Source organism: Oncorhynchus mykiss, chromosome 7 (assembly GCF_057628025.1).
Source record: "Oncorhynchus mykiss isolate SJ-2025 chromosome 7, ASM5762802v1, whole genome shotgun sequence".
NCBI classification, from domain to species: domain Eukaryota; kingdom Metazoa; phylum Chordata; class Actinopteri; order Salmoniformes; family Salmonidae; genus Oncorhynchus; species Oncorhynchus mykiss.
In genome coordinates, this window is record NC_143028.1 from 7,099,081 (window position 1) to 7,122,495 (window position 23,415).

The 23,415-nt window shown below is 43.6% G+C and overlaps 1 protein-coding gene across 8 annotated transcripts in view; it reads left to right on the plus strand.

Moving 5' to 3' along the window:
• LOC110528829 (uncharacterized) overlaps window positions 1–23,415 on the plus strand; it is an 84,309-nt gene that overhangs the window by 50,297 nt on the left and 10,597 nt on the right. For 3 of the 8 annotated variants that reach the window (XM_090240086.1, XM_090240084.1, XM_090240080.1), the window contains exons 2-17: window positions 4,125–4,672; window positions 7,265–7,345; window positions 7,488–7,541; window positions 7,688–7,763; window positions 8,395–8,451; window positions 8,944–9,098; window positions 9,265–9,282; window positions 9,389–9,595; window positions 11,300–11,326; window positions 11,519–11,581; window positions 11,682–11,765; window positions 11,871–11,924; window positions 12,030–12,164; window positions 12,304–12,360; window positions 15,021–15,065; window positions 23,173–23,295. In XM_090240086.1, the coding sequence (XP_090096212.1) occupies window positions 4,125–4,672; window positions 7,265–7,345; window positions 7,488–7,541; window positions 7,688–7,763; window positions 8,395–8,451; window positions 8,944–9,098; window positions 9,265–9,282; window positions 9,389–9,595; window positions 11,300–11,326; window positions 11,519–11,581; window positions 11,682–11,765; window positions 11,871–11,924; window positions 12,030–12,164; window positions 12,304–12,360; window positions 15,021–15,065; window positions 23,173–23,295 (1,784 nt within the window). The remainder of the gene's footprint in view (window positions 1–4,124; window positions 4,673–7,264; window positions 7,346–7,487; window positions 7,542–7,687; window positions 7,764–8,394; window positions 8,452–8,943; window positions 9,099–9,264; window positions 9,283–9,388; window positions 9,596–11,299; window positions 11,327–11,518; window positions 11,582–11,681; window positions 11,766–11,870; window positions 11,925–12,029; window positions 12,165–12,303; window positions 12,361–15,020; window positions 15,066–23,172; window positions 23,296–23,415) is intronic. The other 5 variants (XM_090240088.1, XM_090240087.1, XM_090240083.1 and 2 more) reach the window with 2 other exon arrangements.

The following is a 23,415-nucleotide window of genomic DNA, read 5'->3' on the forward strand; positions in this document are numbered from 1 at the left end:
CTGTATCCAGGCACTTTGCATTGCATCGTGCTTAAGAACAGCCCTTATCAGTGGTATATTGCCCATAAACCACACCCCCTCGTGCATTATTGCTTAAGTATGATATGATATTGCACTTACTTATGAATGCCACTTTTGCCCATTGAGAAGTTAGATCCCCTTTAGGATACAACATTAGCTATTGGAATAACTCCTCATGGTTCAGTCTAGATCCTCTGAGATTTAATGACTGTGTTACGGAGTTCACTTCCCCTGTTTAAGTTTACATCACTGGAGGGATAGGAAATCTCAAGTATCTCTGGTTCGTGTGACATTCACATTGTACAGTGTGGGCTTTTCTGTAAACAGCTGTCATAAATCTACTCTGACAGTTCACCCATGAGAGGATGTCTGTCTGTCCAGTGTTTAGTTCCCTAGAGGTGCTATTTCATGTGAATGTGATGGTTAGTCTCATGTAATTTCCTCATTTCCCTCTAGGCTATTTGAGTCCATGGGAATTGGATTACAGTCAGACGTTTTTCCATGCTAAAACAGCCCAAGTTCATTTGACACAGTCTTTGCCTGCTGAACCCCAACACTCTCTCCATAAAGCCTTATTTTTGCTTTTATTTTACATCTACTACCTACCTTGGTCAATCAGACTTACTGCTGCGCTTGAAAGACAATGTGAGCTGTCACGAGATCTGCTATCGCCCATCATAGAAACATAGAAGGGTTCATCATTGACCGCATACTGTAGACCCGTGAACCGTTTTGACCTGTCCTAGGTGAGGTTGAACCATTAACTAATAAAGTCTGAAGCCCAATTGACTCTGAAACCCTATTGAGTCTGAAACCCTATTGAGTCTGAAACCCTATTGAGTCTGAAACCCTATTGAGTCTGAAACCCTATTGAGTCTGAAGCCCTATTGTGTCTGAAATCCTATTGAGTCTGAAACCCTATTGAGTCTGAAACCCTATTGAGTCTGAAGCCCTATTGAGTCTGAAACCCTATTGAGTCTGAAACCCTATTGAGTCTGAAACCCTATTGAGTCTGAAGCCCTATTGAGTCTGAAACCCTATTGAGTCTAAAACCATATTGAGTCTAAAACCCTATTGAGTCTGAAGCCCTATTGACTCTGAAGCCCTATTGAGTCTGAAACCCTATTGAGTCTGAAACCCTATTGAGTCTAAAACCATATTGAGTCTAAAACCATATTGAGTCTGAAGCCCTATTGAGTCTGCTGGGGTTGGTCCACGTGGCATGAGGTTTGTCATTTCACTCTGCAACAGACCTTTGCTGACATTTTGCTGACCTTTCGCTAGGTCAGTTGATTTACATTTGGTTGGGTTGTCAGGCAACGTGAATTCAACGTGAAATCAACAAAACATTTCACCACGTCATTGGATTTTAGTTCAAAGTTGGGTGAAAAAAATACTAAATTCCCTTACGTGGATTACTTTTTTCAAATCCAATCCGTTTTCCACTTTGTTTCAACATCATCATATATCATTTTTTTTGTTGAAATTATGTGAAAATAACGTTGATTCAACCAGTTTTTGCCCAGTGGCTTTGTTGTTTACTTCACTGCACATGTATGTGTATGGCCTGAGGCACTCATCCTGGCTAAGTCACTTGGTGAAGCACAGCACACCAATCAAGGCATGATGCTTTCTAATCTGCTACTGCACTGTGCCCTTGTACCCTTCGGTAACCTCATGTCAATGATAAAGTACTCTGTGTATGCTTACTCTATGCCCTTAACAACTGACTCAGGATCAGTTTGGCTGTTCAGCTGAGGGTTAGGTTTGGGGGTATGGTAAAGGAAGATGGTACAGGCTGGGAAAAAAAGGAGCTGTCTAGAAGCTAAAATGATTATTCGGCTGTCCCCATAGTAGAACCCTTTGAAGAACCCTTTTTGGTTCCAGGTAGAACTAGGGTTGCAAAGCTACCAGTAGTTTACCAAAGTTACCGGAATCTTCATCGTCATTTTTGGTAATTAACAGAAAATATATGGCAATCTATCATAACTTTGGTAATTTATACTTGAATAACTTTTACAAAATGATACAATATATAGGATTATGTTTTTAAATATCTGTGTCCATATTGGCCACAGGTTTCTAGTGTATAGGATTATGTTTTTAAATATCTGTGTCCATATTGGCCACAGGTTTCTAGTGTATAGGATTATGTTTTTAAATATCTGTGTCCAAATTGGCCACAAGTTTCTAGTGTATAGGATTATGTTTTTAAATATCTGTGTCCAAATTGGCCACAGGTTTCTAGTATATAGGATTATGTATTTAAATATCTGTGTCCATATTGGCCACAGGTTTCTAGTGTATAGGATTATGTTTTTAAATATCTGTGTCCAAATTGGCCACAGGTTTCTAGTATATAGGATTATGTTTTTAAATATCTGTGTCCATATTGGCCACAGGTTTCTAGTATATAGGATTATGTTTTTAAATATCTGTGTCCATATTGGCCACAGGTTTCTAGTATATAGGATTATGTTTTTAAATATCTGTGTCCATATTGGCCACAGGTTTCTAGTATATAGGATTATGTTTTTAAATATCTGTGTCCATATTGGCCACAGGTTTCTAGTATATAGGATTATGTTTTTAAATATCTGTGTCCATATTGGCCACAGGTTTCTAGTATATAGGATTATGTTTTTAAATATCTGCATCCATATTGGCCACAGGTTTCTAGTGTATAGGATTATGTTTTTAAATATCTGTGTCCATATTGGCCACAGGTTTCTAGTATATAGGATTATGTTTTTAAATATCTGTGTCCAAATTGGCCACAGGTTTCTAGTATATAGGATTATGTTTTTAAATATCTGTGTCCATATTGGCCACAGGTTTCTAGTATATAGGATTATGTTTTTAAATATCTGTGTCCATATTGGCCACAGGTTTCTAGTATACAGACCATCTGGTTCAGGAGAAAATAGACTAAATAATGAAACTCTGCAACTCGTACAACTATTTACTTTTTTCACAACTGCCACCAGTTTGATGCTGAAACAGTGTCAACAAATTCATAGTAAGATAAATAAAAGTGTGTAAAACAATTTTTTATATATATTTCATGCTGAATCCCTCATATTAAACACCAATGATATTCACTAAGTTGATGGTTTATATTTTGGATAATGTTTTGCAGCTTTTATATTCAATGTTTTATTTGAAAATCATCTTATTTAATTATTTAATATACTGTATGTTACATGTGGTAAGGTCACACAGAGTGCCAGAGATAATTACAGACACCTGTGATAATCTGAAGTACCCAAAAGGGACACTAGATGTCTTGTGATAGATTAAATAAAATCCTTGAAAGATACCAACATTCTGGTAATTTACTGGTAAACTTTTAAAGTTTCCAGTAATATACCCTCCCTTTGCAATGCTGGGTAGAACCCTTTTGTGTTCCATGTAAAACCCTTTTCACAGAGGGTTTTACATGGAACCCAAAAGGGTTATCTTATGGGGACAGCCAAATAACCCTTTTTGGAGTGTATAGCTGATCCTAAACCAGTGGTTAAGTGCGCAGCGTAAACAGGAGCTGAAAAAAAGTTTTGGTCCAGAAACAACTCAAAAGTCCCGAAGCCCTGGGCACTTCATGTAGACTAGATCTGAAATAAGCCCTGGGCACTTAATGTAGACTAGATCTGAAATAAGCCCTGGGCACTTAATGTAGACTAGATCTGAAAGAAGCCCTGGGCACTTCATGTAGACTAGATCTGAAAGAAGCCCTGGGCACTTCATGTAGACTAGATCTGAAAGAAGCCCTGGGCATTTAATGTAGACTAGATCTGAAATAAGCCCTGGGCACTTCATGTAGACTAGTTTGAAAGAAGTCCTAGGCACTTCATGTAGACTAGATCTGAAATAAGCCCTGGGCACTTAATGTAGACTAGATCTATAAGAATTGGACAAATCAGAATAAAGTGCCATTTTTATTATACTGCTTACTGTCTATCCAGTGTTTTCAGATCTATACAGTGCCCTGGGATCTAAGTTAGGGCTAGTGCTTTGTTTCTGGACTGGGACAATGGGACTCCTGTACTGTAAGCGCTGGCTTCGTGTGTGTAACCTCACTTCCTGTCCTGTCTCCTCCCCTTCAGCAGAGAGTGGTGTGACTCTACTGCAGCTGATCGGAGGCCTGCCTCCTGATGAATCCCAGGCCGGTCCGGGGGGGAAACCCGCCTACTACTTCGGAGGGCAGGACGGGCTGATTGCTGCGGGACAGCCGGCCCTGTCCCACCTCCCCAACCCCTTCTACAGAGACTTCTCCCTGGTCTTCCAAATCCTCCCCTCCAGCCCCGGGGTCCTCTTCTCCATCACAGACGCCTCCCAGAAGTTCATGTATGTGGGGGTGAAGCTGAGCGCCCCAGACGCTGACGGCAGGAATCAGAAGATTCTGTTCTACTACACAGAGCCCGACTCGGAGGCCTCGTACCTGGCCGCTAGTTTCACTGTGCCCTCCCTGGACCTAGTCTCCTGGACCAAGTTCTCTCTGTCCGTGTTCAACGACCAGGTAACCTTCTTTATGGGGTGCGACGCCTCTGGGAAGACGGTGAAGTTGGAGCGCTCGCCGGATGACATGGAGCTGGACAGGGGGGCGAACATCTTCGTGGGTCAGGCGGGAGGCGCGGACCCTGACAGGTTCGAGGTACAGTATGGATCGCCAACCACACCTCTAATGCTGACCTGACCACACATATTTACCTCAAACTTTATTGTTCTCTCATGTAAAACATCTTTATTGTTCTCTCATGTAAAACATCTTTATTGTTCTCTCATGTAAAACATCTTTATTGTTCTCTCATGTAAAACATCTTTATTGTTCTCTCATGTAAAACATCTTTATTGTTCTCTCATGTAAAACATCTTTATTGTTCTCTCATGTAAAACATCTTTATTGTTCTCTCATGTAAAACATCTTTATTGTTATCTCATGTAAAACATCTTTATTGTTCTCTCATGTAAAACATCTTTATTGTTCTCTCATGTAAAACATCTTTATTGTTCTCTCATGTAAAACATCTTTATTGTTCCCTCATGTAAAACATCTTTATTGTTCCCTCATGTAAAACATCTTTATTGTTCTCTCATGTAAAACATCTTTATTGTTCTCTCATGTAAAACATCTTTATTGTTCTCTCATGTAAAACATCTTTATTGTTCTCTCATGTAAAACATCTTTATTGTTCTCTCATGTAAAACATCTTTATTGTTCTCTCATGTAAAACATCTTTATTGTTCTCTCATGTAAAACATCTTTATTGTTCTCTCATGTAAAACATCTTTATTGTTCTCTCATGTAAAACATCTTTATTGTTCTCTCATGTAAAACATCTTTATTGTTCTCTCATGTAAAACATCTTTATTGTTCTCTCATGTAAAACATCTTTATTGTTCTCTCATGTAAAACATCTTTATTGTTCTCTCATGTAAAACATCTTTATTGTTCCCTAATATAAAACATCTTTATTGTTCCCTCATGTAAAACATCTTCATGGTTCCCACTTGTAAATTATATCTTTATTCTTCCCTCGTGTAAAATATCTTTATTGTTCCCTCATGTAAAACATTGGTATAACTCTTCCCCTAAAGTCTCTGTCGTTCTGCACCCCCACCCTCAACCCTCGTTCTGGTGTCAAACCCCATGTGACCATCACATGTGGTTAGACGGGTCAGTGACTATGCTGAGGGGTCAAAGGCCAGACGACAGGACAGGTCAGCTAATATATTTACTAGAGGGAGGAGGGGTTAGTAGTGCTGTGTTAGTGAGATGTGACTGGCTGTCTGGCTTTCCTGTTGCCAGTGACACATACCTGACTGAGATTCCTGAGGGAGCGATTAGTGAGGGATTTACCCCCAAACAATGTGAGGGTTTAGGTTTCATCTCACTCACACCTGCTGTTCTTAACAGACAGTGTGTTGAAACATGCATTTTCACAGTCTAACTCTATCAGGCCTCTGGGAGAGATGTAGAACCCTGTCATTCTCATAGTCTAACTCTATCAGGCCCCTGGGAGAGATGTAGAACCCTGTCCTTCTCATAGTCTAACTCTATCAGGCCCCTGGGAGAGATTTAGAACCCTGTCATTCTCATAGTCTAACTCTATCAGGCCCCTGGGAGAGATGTAGAACCCTGTCATTCTCATAGTCTAACTCTATCAGGCCCCTGGGAGAGATGTAGAACCCTGTCATTCTCATAGTCTAACTCTATCAGGCCCCTGGGAGAGATGTAGAACCCTGTCATTCTCATAGTCTAACTCTATCAGGCCCCTGGGAGAGATGTAGAACCCTGTCCTTCTCATAGTCTAACTCTATCAGGCCCCTGGGAGAGATTTAGAACCCTGTCATTCTCATAGTCTAACTCTATCAGGCCCCTGGGAGAGATGTAGAACCCTGTCATTCTCATAGTCTAACTCTATCAGGCCCCTGGGAGAGATGTAGAACCCTGTCATTCTCATAGTCTAACTCTATCAGGCCCCTGGGAGAGATGTAGAACCCTGTCATTCTCATAGTCTAACTCTATCAGGCCCCTGGGAGAGATGTAGAACCCTGTCATTCTCATAGTCTAACTCTATCAGGCCCCTGGGAGAGATGTAGAACCCTGTCATTCTCATAGTCTAACTCTATCAGGCCCCTGGGAGAGATGTAGAACCCTGTCATTCTCATAGTCTAACTCTATCAGGCCCCTAGGAGAGATGTAGAACCCTGTCATTCTCATAGTCTAACTCTATCAGGCCCCTGGGAGAGATGTAGAACCCTGTCATTCTCATAGTCTAACTCTATCAGGCCCCTGGGAGAGATGTAGAACCCTGTCATTCTCATAGTCTAACTCTATCAGGCCCCTAGGAGAGATGTAGAACCCTGTCATTCTCATAGTCTAACTCTATCAGGCCCCTGGGAGAGATGTAGAACCCTGTCATTCTCATAGTCTAACTCTATCAGGCCCCTAGGAGAGATGTAGAACCCTGTCATTCTCATAGTCTAACTCTATCAGGCCTCTGGGAGAGATTTAGAACCCTGTCTGTTGTTTCAGCAAGACTCTGTCTGTTCTGAGTTAGTAAGGCCACGGTCAGTCAGAAACATCCTCTTTACATTTGATTGTATATTATTGGCTTAGATCCTGACTAGAATCATTCAATTCATACTGCCCCAATGGCTGTACAGTATCTCCTTTCTCACAGCCATCAGTGTGTTTGTCTGTGTCTCTGTGTGTGTGTCTGTGTCTGTGCGTGTTGTGCAGGGGGCGATCGCTGAGCTGAACGTGGTGGGTAACCCTCGAGCAGCTGAGTTCCTCTGTGAAGACGATGATGACTCAGACGCTGTGAGTGATTAGACTGTAGAACCAGACACAGTTTAGTAGGAATATGATATGATTCATGTCAACTAACATTTTCTCAAATGCCTTGACTTGTCTCTGTTTGTCTTGCTGTCTCTCTCTCTCTCTTTCTCTGTCTCTCTCTCAGGCCTCAGGTGACTTTGGCAGTGGGGATGGGGACAGAAGAGAGACCGGCAAAACTGTAAAGGAATCTTCTTTATCCTATGTTGTCCTGTTAATCTATTCTGTGATGTGGAAATAGAAGGAAGGATTTACTGTGAAACTATTGGATCAGGGTCTGACTGTCCTGTCTAACCTTCCTCTCCTCCCTCTCTTCCCTCCTGTCAGACCACACCTCCATCTCTCCGACCAGTGCCAGAGCCCCCTCTGACATCATCAGTGAGCGACAGGCTCTCAGAGACAGGTCAGTGGGGTGAGTTGAATAATGATGACATCATCTGTGAAGTTATCCTCTAAAATATTACTTAGGTTTATTGAAAATGCGCATATAATAGTGAACCAACCAAGCTATATTTAGAGTAACTGCAGTGCTAACAAAAACAGTTGATGTAAAAACTGTGAAACTATCTGTCATGGAAATATGTACCTAGTGTAATACCACACTACTTGAGAACCTTGTTGCTCGTTACATACGGTATGCTGGGATATACAGCACACTAGCACCTTCTAGTGTAGAAGGTAGACATTTTCCTTCAAGAATGGCTGATTGTAAAGAAAAATGAAAGGGGGATACCTAGTCAGTTGTACAACTGAATGTATTCAACTGAAATGTATCTTCCCCATTTAACCCCTCTGAGGGGGGGGGGGGGGGGGCTGCTTTAGTCAACATCCACGTTATCGGTGCCTGGGTTAACTACCTTGCTCAGGGGCAGAACGGTAGATTTTTAACTTGTCAGCTCGGGGATACGATCCAGCAACCTTTCGGGTTACTGGCCCAACGCTCCTACCCACCAGAGGAATGTTGATAATTGTTAGTGTTTTCTAGTGTACGAACTAGGCATGCAGGTAAGTGTGTTTGGGTTGATTGACTGTAGGTGACAGGAATCATCAGACCTCAGTAGAGTCCAGACCAGGATTAGGAGGTCAACCAGGTAGGTCACTGGAAACTTTGTCTGTCTGTCCGTCCGTCCGTCCGTCTGTCTGTCGGGCTATATTATAAACACTCTCCAATGAGGTCCAGCGGAGTTCCCTGACAACCAGTCCCTGATTTCAGGACAGTATACCCTTACCACTCCATGTCAGAATTCAGGGAATCTGCACTGGACTAGGTTGATGAGATCTCATCATGCCCTCAGCATGTCCTGTCTGCATGGAACTCTGTGGAGTAGTTTGGCATGAAACTGTAGAATATATTGGCATGGAACTCTGTGGAATAGTTTGGCATGGGACTCTGTGGAACAGGTTGGCATGAAACTCTGTGGAAGGGGAGGACAAAGGTAGTAGGATGCTAACTGAGGATAGAGGGTGCTAGTGAAAGTGATGATGACAGCAACATTCATACCGATGATGACCACGATGTTACTTCTGACGTCTATTCTAACACCCAACTCTCCCTCTCTCTGTGTCTCTCTGTGTGTCGTCAGGCCCTAGTGGTTCTAACGGAATGAAAGGGGACAGAGGGGAGAAGGGCAGTCCAGGGGACAGAGGTCCCGCCGGTCCAAAGGGGGAATCGGGGTCTTTCTCCAGCTCTGCTTCTTCCTCTGGCTCTTCATCAGGCGGAGGAGAACGCGGAGAAAAGGTACTGCATGCTGCCTGGCACAGTACTGTGTGTTATACACCCCCTATAACTGATGACCACCATAGCTGATTACATCTGATTCAGACAGACCACATACATGCCTCTGAGACACATGTAATAGTTCCAACATTACTTACAACTTGTCTTTGTCTCCTTTTCCTTTCAGGGAGACAAAGGCTTGAAGGTGCGTTTTGACTTTGTCCTTCCCAGCTTCTTTTTATTTGACTTCAATTTAGCTAGTCATTGAAGTGATCAGATTAAATAGGTAGTTGATTGTTTTCTTCCCACAGGGCAGTTCTGGGTTTGGTTACCCAGGCTCCAAGGGGGACCGTGGTGTACCTGGTCCCCCTGGCCCTCCTGGCCCTGGGGGGCCAGCTGCCCAGGTTGTGAGGCTAGGGGACGGCTCTGTGGTGCAGCCAGTGGTGGGGCCAATGGGACCGATGGGGCCCCCAGGAGCCAAAGGACCAGCAGGACCCCAGGGACCAGAGGGAGAGGCGGTGAGTTGTACCATACCTTCTGACATACAGTGCATTCGGAAAGTATTCAGACTCCTTGACTTTTTCCACACATTGTTACGTTACAGCCTTATTCTAAAAAGGATGAAATCGTTTTGTCCCCTCATCCATCTACAAACAATACCCCCATAATGACAAAGCAAAAACTATTTTTGACAGTTTTGCACATGTATTAAAAATAAACAACTGAAATATCACATTTACATAAGTATTCAGACCCTTTACTCAGTACGTTGTTGAAGCACGTTTTGCGGCAATTACAGCCTTGAGTATTCTTGGGTATGACGCTACAATCTTGGCACACCTGTATTTGGGGAGTTTCTCCCATTTTTCTCTGCAGATCCTTGCAAGGTCTGTCAGGTTGGATGGGGAGCGTTGCTGCACAGCTATTTTCACGTCTCTCCAGAGATGTTAGATTGGGTTCAAGTCTGGGCTCTGTCTGGGCCACTCATAGACATTGAGGCTTGTCCCGAAGCCACTCCTGCGTTGTCTTGGCTGTGTGCTTAGGGTCGTTGTCCTGTTGGAAGGGGAACCTTTGCCCCAGTCTGAGCTCTCTGGAGCTGGTTTTCATCAACTATCTCTCTGTACGTTGCTCATTCATCTTTGCCTCGATCCATCCCTGCCGCTGAAAAAGATCCCCACAGCATGAAGCTGCCACCACCATGCTTCACCGTAGAGATGGTGCCAGGTTTCCTCCAGACGTGACGCTTGGCATCCAGGTCAAATAGTTTAGTCTTGGTTTCATCAGACCAGATAATCTTGTTTCTCATGGTCTGAGTCTTTAGGTGCCTTTTGGTAAACTCCAAGTGGGCTGTCATGTACTTTTTACTGAGGAGTGGCTTCCGTCTGGCCACTCTTCCATAAAGGCCTGATTGTTGGAGTGCTGCAGAGATTGTTGTCCTTCTCGAAGGTTCTCCCATCTCCATAGAGGAACTCTAGAGCTCTGTCTGAGTGACCATCGGGTTCTTGGTCACCTCCCAGACCAAGGCCCTTCTCACCCCGATTGCTCAGTTTGGCCGGGTGGCGAGCTTTAGGAAGAGTCTTGGTGGTTCCAAACTGCTTCCATTTAAGAATGATGGAGGTCACTGTGTTCTTGGAGACCTTCAATGCTGCAGAAATGTTTTGGTACCCTTCCCCAGATCTGTGCTTCGACACAATCCTGTCTCGGAGCTCCACGGACAATTCCTTCGACCTCATGGCTTGGTTTTGGCTCTGACATGCACTGTCAACTGTAGTACCTTTAAATAGACAGGTGTGTGCCCTTCCAAATCATGTCCAATCAATTTAATTTACCACAGGTGGACTCCAATCAAGTTGTAGAAAGGATGATCCATGGAAACAGGATGCACCTGAGCTTAATTTCGAGTCTCATAGCAAAGGGTTTGAATACTTATGTAAATAAGGTATTTCTGGTGGGGTTTTGCAAACATTTCTAAAAACCTGTTTTCACTTTGTCATTATGGGTGGGGTATTGTGTGTAGATTGTTGATGTATTTTTTTATTTATTGAATCAATTTTAGAATAAGGCTGTAATGTAACAAAATGTGGAAAAAGTTAAGGGGTCTGAATACTTTCCGTAGACACTGTATTCTGTGTAGAGCATTCTCCCTTTATTTGGTCTCAGTACTTGTACATTTTCTTTGAATTGACTGTAACAAACCATACCGTATCTATTTCATTCCCCAGGGGGATCCAGGAGAGGATGGCAAATTAGTGAGTGTCACTTTCTGATGTTTTATCCCATTGACCTCATGTCATGGGTTTTTATTCATTGTTAATTGTGTGAGAAGAAATACAGTGGTAGTCAGATGTCATTATTGATAAGCGGTGGTGGTCAGTAGCAGTGGTCAGACTATGTCAGCCTCACTAAGCTGTGTCTTCTCTCTCTGTCCCACCACAACTCAGGGACCTGCCGGAGACAGAGGGTTCCCAGGAACACAAGGAGACTCAGGGGTCAAAGGACAAAAGGTAAAGGCCAGAAGCCATTTATTTAAGAGCATGAGTATTTGAATATTATCGGAGGTGCCCAAAGGTTAAATACTGAGTGTGTGCCCTGTGACCTCTCCAGGGGGATCGTGGTGATGGTCACCCAGGACCCAGGGGTCCTCCAGGGCCACCTGGACCCCCAGGCCCAGGGATAGCTGACCGCGCTGTGAGTAAACCACTACAGCATCAGGCCATTCAGCCCATGAATTCATGTGGATCAGACATGAATATACAAATATACCATTGTTAATGTTTCTTCATTTGTCCCTAGACATTTTTGGATGTGGAAGGCTCAGGAGGATTCCCAGATTTTGAGAAAATGCAGGTATGTTTTAGCTGATTCAGAGATTTTGAGTTTGACCCAGAAAAACGACTTTTCACCAAATGTATATTGTGAAACCCAAGACTGTTGTGTTGACTGTTTCTTTAGACTCTCCGTGGTCTACCAGGCCCCCCCGGCCCTCCAGGCCCCCCCGGCCCCTCAGCCGGTGGTGTCAGCTCCCATGGGTCAGGCTCTTTCGGGCCCCCTGGACCTCCCGGAAAGGACGGGGACCGTGGCCTACCAGTGAGGACCCTCTCTCTACTATATCTGACGTGACAATATGTTTTGTGCCTAGTTAACTGTAGACAGCACAACTACAGCATTGAAATGAATGTCTTGATTTCTTGACAATTATGTATTGATATCATGCTGTGTTTTTCAGGGGCCCGCTGGTCCACCTGGCAGACCTGGAACCCCAGGATCCAGTAGCGGAGAGAAGGTATGAGCTGAACTGATCATACTAAACTCAGCAGAAAAAGAAACGTCCACTCACTGTCAACTGCATTTATTTTCAGCAAACTTAACATGTGTAAATATTTGTATGAACATAACAAGATTCCTCAACTGAAACATAAACTGAACAAGTTCCACAGACATGTGGCTAACAGAAATGGAATAATGTGTCCCTGAAAAAAGGGGGGGGGTCAAAATCAAAAGTAACAGTCAGTATCTGGTGTGGCCACCAGCTGCATTAAGTACTGCAGTGCATCTCCTCCTCATGGACTGCACCAGATTTGCCAGTTCTTGCTGTGAGATGTTACCCCACTCTTCCACCAAGGTACCTGCAAGTTCCCGGACATTTCTGGGGGGGATGGCCCTAGCCCTCACCCTCCTATCCAACAGGTCCCAGATGTGCTCAATGGGATTGAGATCCGGGCTCTTCGCTGGCCATGGCAGAACACTGACATTCCTGTCTTGCAGGAAATCATGCACAGAACGAGCAGTATGGCTGGTGGCATTGTCATGCTGGAGGGTCATGTCAGGATGAGCCTGCAGGAAGGGTACCACATGAGGGAGGAGAATGTCTTCCCTGTAATGCACAGCGTTGAGATTGCCTGCAATGACAACAAGCTCAGTCCATGATGCTGTGACACACCTCCCCAGACCATGACGGACTCTCCACCTCCAAATCAATCCCGCTCCAGAGTACAGGCCTCGATGTAACGCTCATTCCCTCGACGATAAACGCGAATCCGACCAGCACCCCTGGTGAGACAAAACCGCGACTCGTCAGTGAAGAGCACTTTTTGCCAGTCCTGTCAAGTCCAGCGATGGTGGGTTTGTGCCCATAGGCGACGTTGTTGCCGGTGCTGTCTGGTGAGGATCCTGCCTTTACAACAGGCCTACAAGCCCTCAGTCCAGCCTCTCTCAGCCTATTGCAGACTGTCTGAGCACCGATGGAGGGATTGTGCGTTCCTGGTGTAACTCGGGCAGTTGTTGTTGCCCTCCTGTACCTGTCCCGCAAGTATGATGTTTGGATGTACCTATCCTGTGCAGGTGTTGTTATACGTGGTCTGCCACTGCGAGGACGATCAGCTGTCCATCCTGTCTCCCTGTAGCATTGTCTTAAGCGTCTCACAGTACAGACATTGCAATATATTGCCCTGGCCACATCTGCAGTCTTCATGCCTCCTTGCAGCATGCCTAAGGCATGTTCACGCAGATGAGCAGGGACCCTCTTTTAGTGTCCTTATAGTGTTTTAGTGTCCTAAGTTTTCATAACTGTGACCTTAATTGCCTACCGTCTGTAAGCTGTTAGTGTCTTAAGTTAACGACCGTTCCACAGGTGCATGTTCATTAACCTCTAGCGTCGAGCAATCCCGCATCCGGGAGCGTAATCATAGCCTCAAGCTCATTACAATAATGCAACGTTTCCTATTCATGAAAATCGCAAATGAAATGAAATAAATATATTGAAACACAAGCTTAGCCTTTTGTTAACAACACTGTCATCTCAGATGTTCAAAATATGCTTTTCAACCAAAGCTACACAAGCATTTGTGTAAGAGTATTGATAGCCTAGCATAGCATTAAGCCTAGCATTCAGCAGGCAACATTTTCACAAAAACAAGAAAAGCATTCAAATAAAATAATTTACCTTTGAAGAACTTCGGATGTTTTCAATGACGAGACTCTCAGTTAGATAGCAAATGTTCATTTTTTCCAAAAATATTATTTGTGTAGGAGAAATAGCTCCGTTTTGTTCATCACGTTTGGCTAAGAAAAAACCCAGAAAATGCAGTCACTACAACGCCAAACTTTTTTCCAAATTAGCTCCATAATATCGATAGAAACATGGCAAACGTTGTTTAGAATCAATCCTCAAGGTGTTTTTCACATATCTATTCGATGATAAATCATTCGTGGCAGTTGGTTTCTCATCAGAAGCAAACGGAAAAATACTGCAGCTGGAGATTACGCAATAATTGCCACGAAGGACACCAAGCAACCACCTGGTAGATGTAGTCTCTTATGGTCAATCTTCCAATGATATGCCTACAAATACGTCACAATGCTGCAGACACCTTGGGGAAAACGTGGAAAACGTAAGCTGACTCCTAGCTCCTCCACAGCCATATAAGGAGTCATTGCCATGAGGCGGTTTCAAAAAATGCGGCACTTCCTGATTGGATTTTTACCTGGGTTTTTTCTGTAACATCAGTTCTGTGGCACTCACAGACAATATCTTTGCAGTTTTGGAAACGTCAGTGTTTTCTTTCCAAAGCTGTCAATTATATGCATAGTCGAGCATCTTTTTGTGACAAAATATCTTGTTTAAAACGGGAACGTTTTTCATCCAAAAATTAAAATAGCGCCCCCTATATCCAAGAAGTTAATTGTTTATGGTTCATTGAACAAGCATGGGAAACAGTGTTTAAACCCTTTACAATGAAGATCTGTGAAGATATCTGGATTTTAAAAATTATCTTTGAAAGACAGGGTCCTGAAAAAGGGCCGTTTCTTTTTTTGCTGAGTTTATATATCACTGTATACAGCACACACAGAACTGGACCTTTGAATAGGGATCCTTTTGAGATGATTGTCTCTTTCTCTCTCTGTATCGCTCTCTTTCCCCATCTCTCTCCCTCTCATCCGCAGGGAGAAGCTGGTGATCTAGGTCTTCCAGGGCCCAGTGGAGAGAGGGTGAGCTCTGAAATACACCCATACTATCCCACCTCTAAATCTAAATATATAGCTATTTTCACTTTGACCTTGTTTCTTTGATGCTGCTGGGTGTGGGACTTCTCCTAGAGATCGATAGTCTAAACTAGAGGTCGACCGATTAATCGGAATGGGCGATTAATTAGTCAGATTTTCATCCAATCTTGCAACCTTACAGTTAACTCGTCCAACGCAATAACGACCTGCCTCTTGTTGCACTCCACAAGGAGACTGCCTGTTACGCGAAAGCAGTAACACGGAACCCAAACCGGCTGCGCGCGTGCGCCATCGTGCGCTATTGTGCATAAATGTATTTTGCTCCCCCCCCACACCAAAAGTGATCACGACACGCAGGTTAAAATATCAAAACAAACTCTGAACCAATTACACTAATTTGGGGACAGGTCGAAAAGCATTAAACATGTATGGCAATTTAGCTCGTAATATTAACTTGCACCTGCTAGCTAACGTTAATTTGTCCTATTTAGCTAGCTTGCTGTTGCTACCTAATTTGTCCTGGGATATAAACATTGAGTTGTTATTTTACCTGAAATGCACAAGGAACTCTGACAATTAATCCACACATAAAACGGCCAACCGAATCGTTTCTAGTCATCTCTCCTCCTTCCAGGCCTTTTCATCGTTTAATTTATATGGTGATCACATCTAAACTTTCATTGTATTACCACGACTACAGGCAAAACAGTTTGTCTTTCATTCACCCACGTGGGTATAACAAATGGAGATGAGCACGTGGATACCTGCTTCTATAAACCAAAGAGGTGATGGGAGAGGTAGGACTTGCAGCGCGATCTGCGTCAGAAATAGGAATGAGTTCTATTTTAGCCCTTGGCGTCGTAGACGCTCGTTGGCGCGTGAGCAGTGTGGGTGCAATAATTGAATAACAAGGATTTCTAAATGTATTTTGCGACGCTCGCGCACACGACGTGTCCGGTCTGGTCAGCATGTAAGCCAAGGTAAGTTGCTAGTGTTAGTGTTTAAATACTGGAGAGTTGAGACCAAATCACGGACGCTGGACAGAGTGGATTTCAGTTGTAACAAAAGACAGTTTTAATGAGTCAAAGATATCTTGTCCCACAGTTTTACGTGCACGGATCTAGTTCATATAACTCGGCAAGGAGTCAGGTGAAAAAGAGGCCTTATACAAAGGTTACATTCATTTTTATACATAGAATAAAGTAGGTGGAGTCTTGTCGTTTTGGTCTTCTGACTGGTCACAAAGGGTTGGAGGCGGGCCTTGCTCTAGCCAGAGCGGGCCCCATTGGTGCACAGCAAAAGTCCTTTGCTCTTGGCACCCGACCAGTAGGGGGGTAGTTTTATTGCTGGCTGTGTGAGCTAGTTCCTGTTTTAGCAAGGGTACGTAAGATGACTTGAGTCAGGCGGTTTGGCTTGGCGCTGTATAATATATGAGCTATGTGTATGAATGTTTACATATATATACAGTGCCTTGCGAAAGTATTCGGCCCCCTTGAACTTTGCAACCTTTTGCCACATTTCAGGCTTCAAACATAAAGATATAAAACCATATTTTTTTGTGAAGAATCAACAACAAGTGGGACACAATCATGAAGTGGAACGACATTTATTGGATATTTCAAACTTTTTTAACAAATCCAAAAACTAAAAAATTGGGCATGCAAAATTATTCAGCCCCTTTACTTTCAGAGCAGCAAACTCTCTCCAGAAGTTCAGTGAGGATCTCTGAATGATCCAATGTTGACCTAAATTACTAATGATGATAAATACAATCCACCTGTGTGTAATCAAGTCTCCGTATAAATGCACCTGCACTGTGATAGTCTCAGAGGTCCGTTAAAAGCGCAGAGAGCATCATGAAGAACAAGGAACACACCAGGCAGGTCCGAGGTACTGTTGTGAAGAAGTTTAAAGCCGGATTTGGATACAAAAAGATTTCCCAAGCTTTAAACATCCTAAGGAGCACTGTGCAAGCGATAATATTGAAATGGAAGGAGTATCAGACCACTGCAAATCTACCAAGACCTGGCCGTCCCTCTAAACTTTCAGCTCATACAAGGAGAAGACTGATCAGAGATGCAGCCAAGAGGCCCATGATCACTCTGGATGAACTGCAGAGATCTACAGCTGAGGTGGGAGACTCTGTGCATAGGACAACAATCAGTCATATATTGCACAAATCTGGCCTTTATGGAAGAGTGGCAAGAAGAAAGCCATTTCAAGATATCCATAAAAAGTGTTGTTTAAAGTTTGCCACAAGCCACCTGGGAGACACACCAAACATGTGGAAGAAGGTGCTCTGGTCAGATGAAACCAAAATTGAACTTTTTTGGCAACAATGCAAAACGTTATGTTTGGCGTAAAAGCAACAAAGCTGAACACACCATCCCCACTGTCAAACATGGTGGTGGCAGCATCATGGTTTGGGCCTGCTTTTCTTCAGCAGGGACAGGGAAGATGGTTAAAATTGATGGGAAGATGGATGGAGCCAAATACAGGACCATTCTGGAAGAAACCCTGATGGAGTCTGCAAAAGACCTGAGACTGGGACGGAGATTTGTCTTCCAACAAGACAATGATCCAAAACATAAAGCAAAATCTACAATGGAATGGTTCAAAAATAAACATATCCAGGTGTTAGAATGGCCAAGTCCAGACCTGAATCCAATCGAGAATCTGTGGAAAGAACTGAAAACTGCTGTTCACAAATGCTCTCCATCCAACCTCACTGAGCTCGAGCTGTTTTGCAAGGAGGAATGGAAAAAGAATTCAGTCTCTCGATGTGCAAAACTGATAGAGACATACCCCAAGCGACTTACAGCTGTAATCGCAGCAAAAGGTGGCGCTACAGTATTAACTTAAGGGGGCTGAATAATTTTGCACGGCCAATTTTTCAGTTTTTGATTTGTTAAAAAAGTTTGAAATATCCAATAAATGTCGTTCCACTTCATGATTGTGTCCCACTTGTTGTTGATTCTTTACAAAAAAATACAGTTTTATATCTTTATGTTTAAAGCCTGAAATGTGGCAAAAGGTCGCAAAGTTCAAGGGGGCCGAATACTTTCGCAAGGCACTGTATATGACAAATCCCCCTCTTCACATCTATTAGACGTGAAAACTATAGTGCAATGGTGGTGGTTGCATTCATGGGTATACATAAGGTGGTGCTTCTAACCTTGTCTGGTGTGCATGGTGGGTCTGTAGGTGTAGTGCTACGTTTGGGACGGGAGTGATTGGAGGGAGTGATATCAGGAACGGAGTTAGGGACATGTGTAGGGGTAAGTGTACGTGATGTGGCAGGGTGAAATAGTTGTTCAATTAACCATGTGAAAGTGCCCAGGGACACCCCAAATATCAGTAAGAATATCACAAATAAAGGGCCAGATATCCCCAGCCTCACCCAGGGAGGGAGAAATGTCCCTCTAACTGGGCAAGGTTCCTTTTTCAGGGGAGGAGGAGTTTGATGCCGCATCACCTGAGGAAGGAGTGTCTTCATTTGGAATCGAATTTAGGCCGCTCAAATCAGCTCTGACTTCAGTCAGTGTTCTGGAAGGAGTTGGGGCTAGGGTGCAATGTGTAAGGTGGTGCCAAGGTGCGCCTGATTTACCTTTGACCTGGACTGAGTGTGAAGTAACCTCCTTCACTTCGTACGGTCCAGTCCACCTGGCCAGCCACTTTCTCTTGTGGACTTTAACCCTCACCCAGTCACCAACCTTTACCTTCAGTAGTGGCGTGTCCCCCGGCAGCTCCCCCTCCTGGACCTTGTGAACCTGGGTAGAGAGTGCTGCAGAGAGAACCGTCAGTTTTTTCACATAATTAGACATTACAATTTGTTGTACATCAAGGGCGGGCATATGACCTCCCTCCCTTGGTGGACCAGGCATGACTCTACCAGTCATTATCTCATGAGGAGAGAGATGGGTGCCTGCTCCTGGTGAGGCTCTCATTGCCATCAACACCAGAGGCAGGACTTCAACCCATGTCAACTTCGAACCTGCACACACTTTAGCTATCTTAGCTTTCAGCTTTTGATTTGACGTTCCACCAGATTTTGGGATTGGGGCCTGTACACAGATCCAAATCTGTGGGTTATGCCAAATCTTTCTTCCACCTGTCTCAGGTGTTAGTTACTGAAATGTGAGCCATTTGTCAAATTTGATTTGTCTTGAGATGCCATACCTGGGTATTAGTTTGGTTTGTAGCCACTTAAAGACTGACCCAGCATCCCACTTCGCTGTTGGTATTGCTTCTACCCATTTGGAGAACCTATTTACCATAACTAGGAGATAGCGTTTGTTTTTAGATACATTATCGGGGCTCATGTCGGTGTAGTCTATACTAATATCCTGAAAACATGCATTAGGTAATGGGTATGACACCATTGGTGTTTGATATTTTCTTTAGGTTGTGGCTGCCACATATGTTGCATTCGTTACAAAATAAATCATCGTCATAAAATAAGTCAGTCATATTTTTTATGTGAGGGTGCCACCAGATGTGCGAGGCCTTTTGGAGGGTCTTTAGTTTGCCTTCGTGTGTGGGGCCATGTACTTCTCATAAAAGTTCTGGGTCCATCAGTGTGGACTGCTTCATGGGCATGGGCTGAGTCTGTATAGATATTCACAGTCTTTCCTTTTCCTCTGATGAGGGCCTGCGTCAATCCGATGATTTCAGCTAATTGGGCCGATGCTGGTTGAGGGATGATGGCTGATTGAAGGGTGACATCACGAGGTGAGCTGTTTTTTCAATAGCTTTTGCTACTGCAGCAACGTATCTGGAGCATGTTGTCTGTCCTACCTCAATGTGGTCAAGTTTGGAAGAGTAGTACATCAAGACCCTTCTCTCCCCCTCTTGTTTCTGGAATAAAACGGATGAGGTGAATCCTTCCCTTTCAGAAACATCCAAATGGAACTTGTTCTTGTAGTCAGGTGCAGTCAGAGCTGCTGCCGCTGATAGATCTGTTTTCAGGAGTGCTATGGCTGTTGATGCTTCAGCCTTCCAGGCCAGGGGTCCATGGAGGTTCCTTGATCGTAGGATGACCGGTGCTGCCACCCCCTCTGGGCCACACACAATGGTACAACACCTGATAGGTAGGGTCAGGTGCATCATGTCTACGTCCCAGTCTGCAGTGTAGAGGCAGTCATCAGTTTCTGTTACATTGAGTGTGCAATGGATCTCAGCTTGGGGAGTCTTATATGGGTGCAGAGTGTAGATTTGAGCTTTCAGTTGGTTGAACTTAAACTGGATGTGAGGGGTGGCAGGCCCTGTGGGTAGGCATTTTGGCCAGTACACTTCTTGGGTTTCAGACAGTGTGGGCATCGGCAGGAGTGGCATCATCATCATTCTTACTGGGCGATCAGGTGTTGAAGTGGGAGGGTTGGTGGATACTTCCACTCCACTTTCAGTAGTATGTGAGGGAACTTGATAGTAGAATAGGTGCATCCTGTGTCTACCAGGAACTGATGGGGGACACCCTCAACTTCGCACATCATTGTTGGTTCAGTGTGCTGTTGAAAGTGTTCTCTCTCTTCTCCTGCCGTGGGTGGTGGGCATATTTTATGGCCAGGGCATGGTGTTCCCTGCCATACCTTGAAACTGTGGTTGGTTGTAATCTTGCTGCTCCTGCTGCATGTGGCTAGATTCTGGGTGGTTGTATGCTGGCAGTTGCTGAGGTCCTGGGTGGTTGTAGTGAAAAGGGAGTGGTCCTCCTCTTCCTCTCCATTGCAGTTGGTGCGGGGAGAGTGGTTTCGTGCAATATCTGGCATAGTGACCGGGAATTCCGCAGTTATAACACTGGTAGTTTCCCCCTCTGTATGGTCCAGTGTAGGGGCCTCGTTGAGCCCGTTGCTGTTGCAGGATATACCGCTGTGGGGGAGGTGGGGCTGCCTGCTGTTGGATCATCTGAGAGACAGTCTGTGCTACGATCTGAGTGTTATCTGGCTGCTCCCCTTGGTCTTGAGTTTCTACTGCAATCATTTGTTTGGGCGTGGTGGCTGCAGACATTTTATCTAAGTCGTCTGATAATGTGTATAATGCGTTTATCTAAGTTTTAGTCAGTCCTTTGTGTGGTGTTTATTTCTATCTTTGTATACCCAGCCCGTCCTTGATCGAGACCAGGGATGTACTGCGGTGCTGGCTCAAACTTCTCTCGCCCCCACCCTCGCACAGAAAGATCTTATCAGTAATGTGGTTGCAGTTACGTGTGTGCCTCTCCGGCATGTAATTCGAATCTGTTCAGCGATTTGTTTAGGTATTTTCTAGAAATGATTCGGCGATTTCCTTTTGGAACAATATATCAGTGAATATATGCGGTTCTATAACAATTTTCAGAGTAATTCTAGCTCTGTAGGAAATATAGATAGAATAGAAAAACCCCAAAATCAGTGTGTAGCTTTTAGCATCTGTCAAACAAAGTCTGTACTAAGCTCAGCGGCTTATTTAAATACTTTCTAGAAACAATTCAGTAAGTTCCTTTATGAACTTATATCAGTAAATTCCTGCGATTCTATAGCAATTGTCAGAATAATTTTAAACTTTAGGCAATATCAACAGGAATGAAAAAAGTAAAAATCTGTGTTTTAGCCCGGCTGCTGTCAATCAAAGTTGCACGGCCATTCGACTACTAAGGTAGCTTTGTCTATAGCCCAGTTACGTATCCCAACCTAGCGGTTTACTCCGCGACAAACGTTTCTTTCAACTTAATTTCCCCGGTCTCAAAATCATGGAACGTCAACTCTGGTTCATATGTTTTCTCAATACTACATTCATTCATACGAATTTCACATTGAAATTCCAACATCCATAATTGTGTCCTTTACATGTTAAAACACAGCCTCTGCTTTTCCTCACCTCTATACACAACCCAATATATATATAATTAGGACAGTTTTCTATGCAGATTTCAGAACAAACAGCGTCCCGAAGGAATTTAACACATTGGTCAATCACAATTCACACATTCCTATTAAAATAACTGAGTATAGGCCAATTAATAAAAAATAAAACTTTTTTTTTTCTTTATACAAAACAAGATATCTTTAATCAATGCCTTAGGTTCTTATGTAAAAAAAAATGTTGGCACCGATTCATACTCACGCCCAGTACTTTCTGATCAAAATTTGGTTTAGGCTATAATACAATATGCAGATTTCGATTTAACAGGCTCTGCTCACCTTATATAGAGCGCTCCGATCAGATTTCCTGAGGTTTCCTCCAATAATCGGTATCGGTATTGAAAAATCATAATCGGTCGACCTCTAGTCTAAACATGGTGTTGGTGTGGGACTTCTTCTAGAGATCGATGGTCTAAACATGATGTTGGTGGTGGGACTTCTCCTAGAGATCGATGGTCTAAACATGATGTTGGTGGTGGGACTTCTCCTAGAGATCGATGGTCTAAACATGATGTTGGTGGTGGGACTTCTAGAGATCGATAGTCTAAACATGATGTTGGTGGTGGGACTTCTCCTAGAGATCGATAGTCTAAACATGATGTTGGTGGGGGTGTGAGGATTTTCTCAGGATACAGATCTTCTCCCTTATCCTTGTCTTCCTCTAGCAAAACTCTGTCTGCCTTCTCCTCCTTCTCCAACTTTTTGACCAGTATCTTTAGTGAAGGTGATGGGTCACAGGTACTACTGGGTCTCCTGCTATTGGTTCCTTGGTTTCGACTGCCTACTATTGGTTCCTTGGTTTCGGCTGCATTCATCACATGGGGGAATCAACTCACTGAGAAAAACTCTAATTCCCAGTGTGTTCATTATAGGACAAATGGAACATTTGCTTGTTTGACTTCTGACATAATATCTTAAATAGCATGTAGTTGCTTAAGATATTTTACCATCAGTCTGGATGTTTTATATTGGAACTAAACTATATGCAGTCATTGTTTTTTATTATTTTCAATATTGATTTACATTGCTTGTTATAGTAATAATTCAGCTTAAATGTGTTTCCAATTTTGTGGAATGCTTCTTTATTTGTCTGTTATGTCTACATGTAAATGGAATGCTGATTTTTACACACACATGCACACACACACCTTTACAATCTCTCTCTCTCGTTCTCTCACCTCTTCACTCCTAACCACCAGGGTTCTCAGGGTGACCCTGGAGTGCCTGGTCAGGCAGGGCAGGGGGGCTTGGCTGGGCTTCCTGGGCCCATGGGACCGATTGGGCCTCCAGGACCACCCGGACCTTCCTACCCCGTGCGTTATGTGAGTACTGTACACAACTCCTGCCACCCACCCAGACTACATCAACTACAGCTTAACCTCCCACCCCAAAGCTCCCTTCATACAAATTATTACCAAATTGACTACATACTGTATATTTGA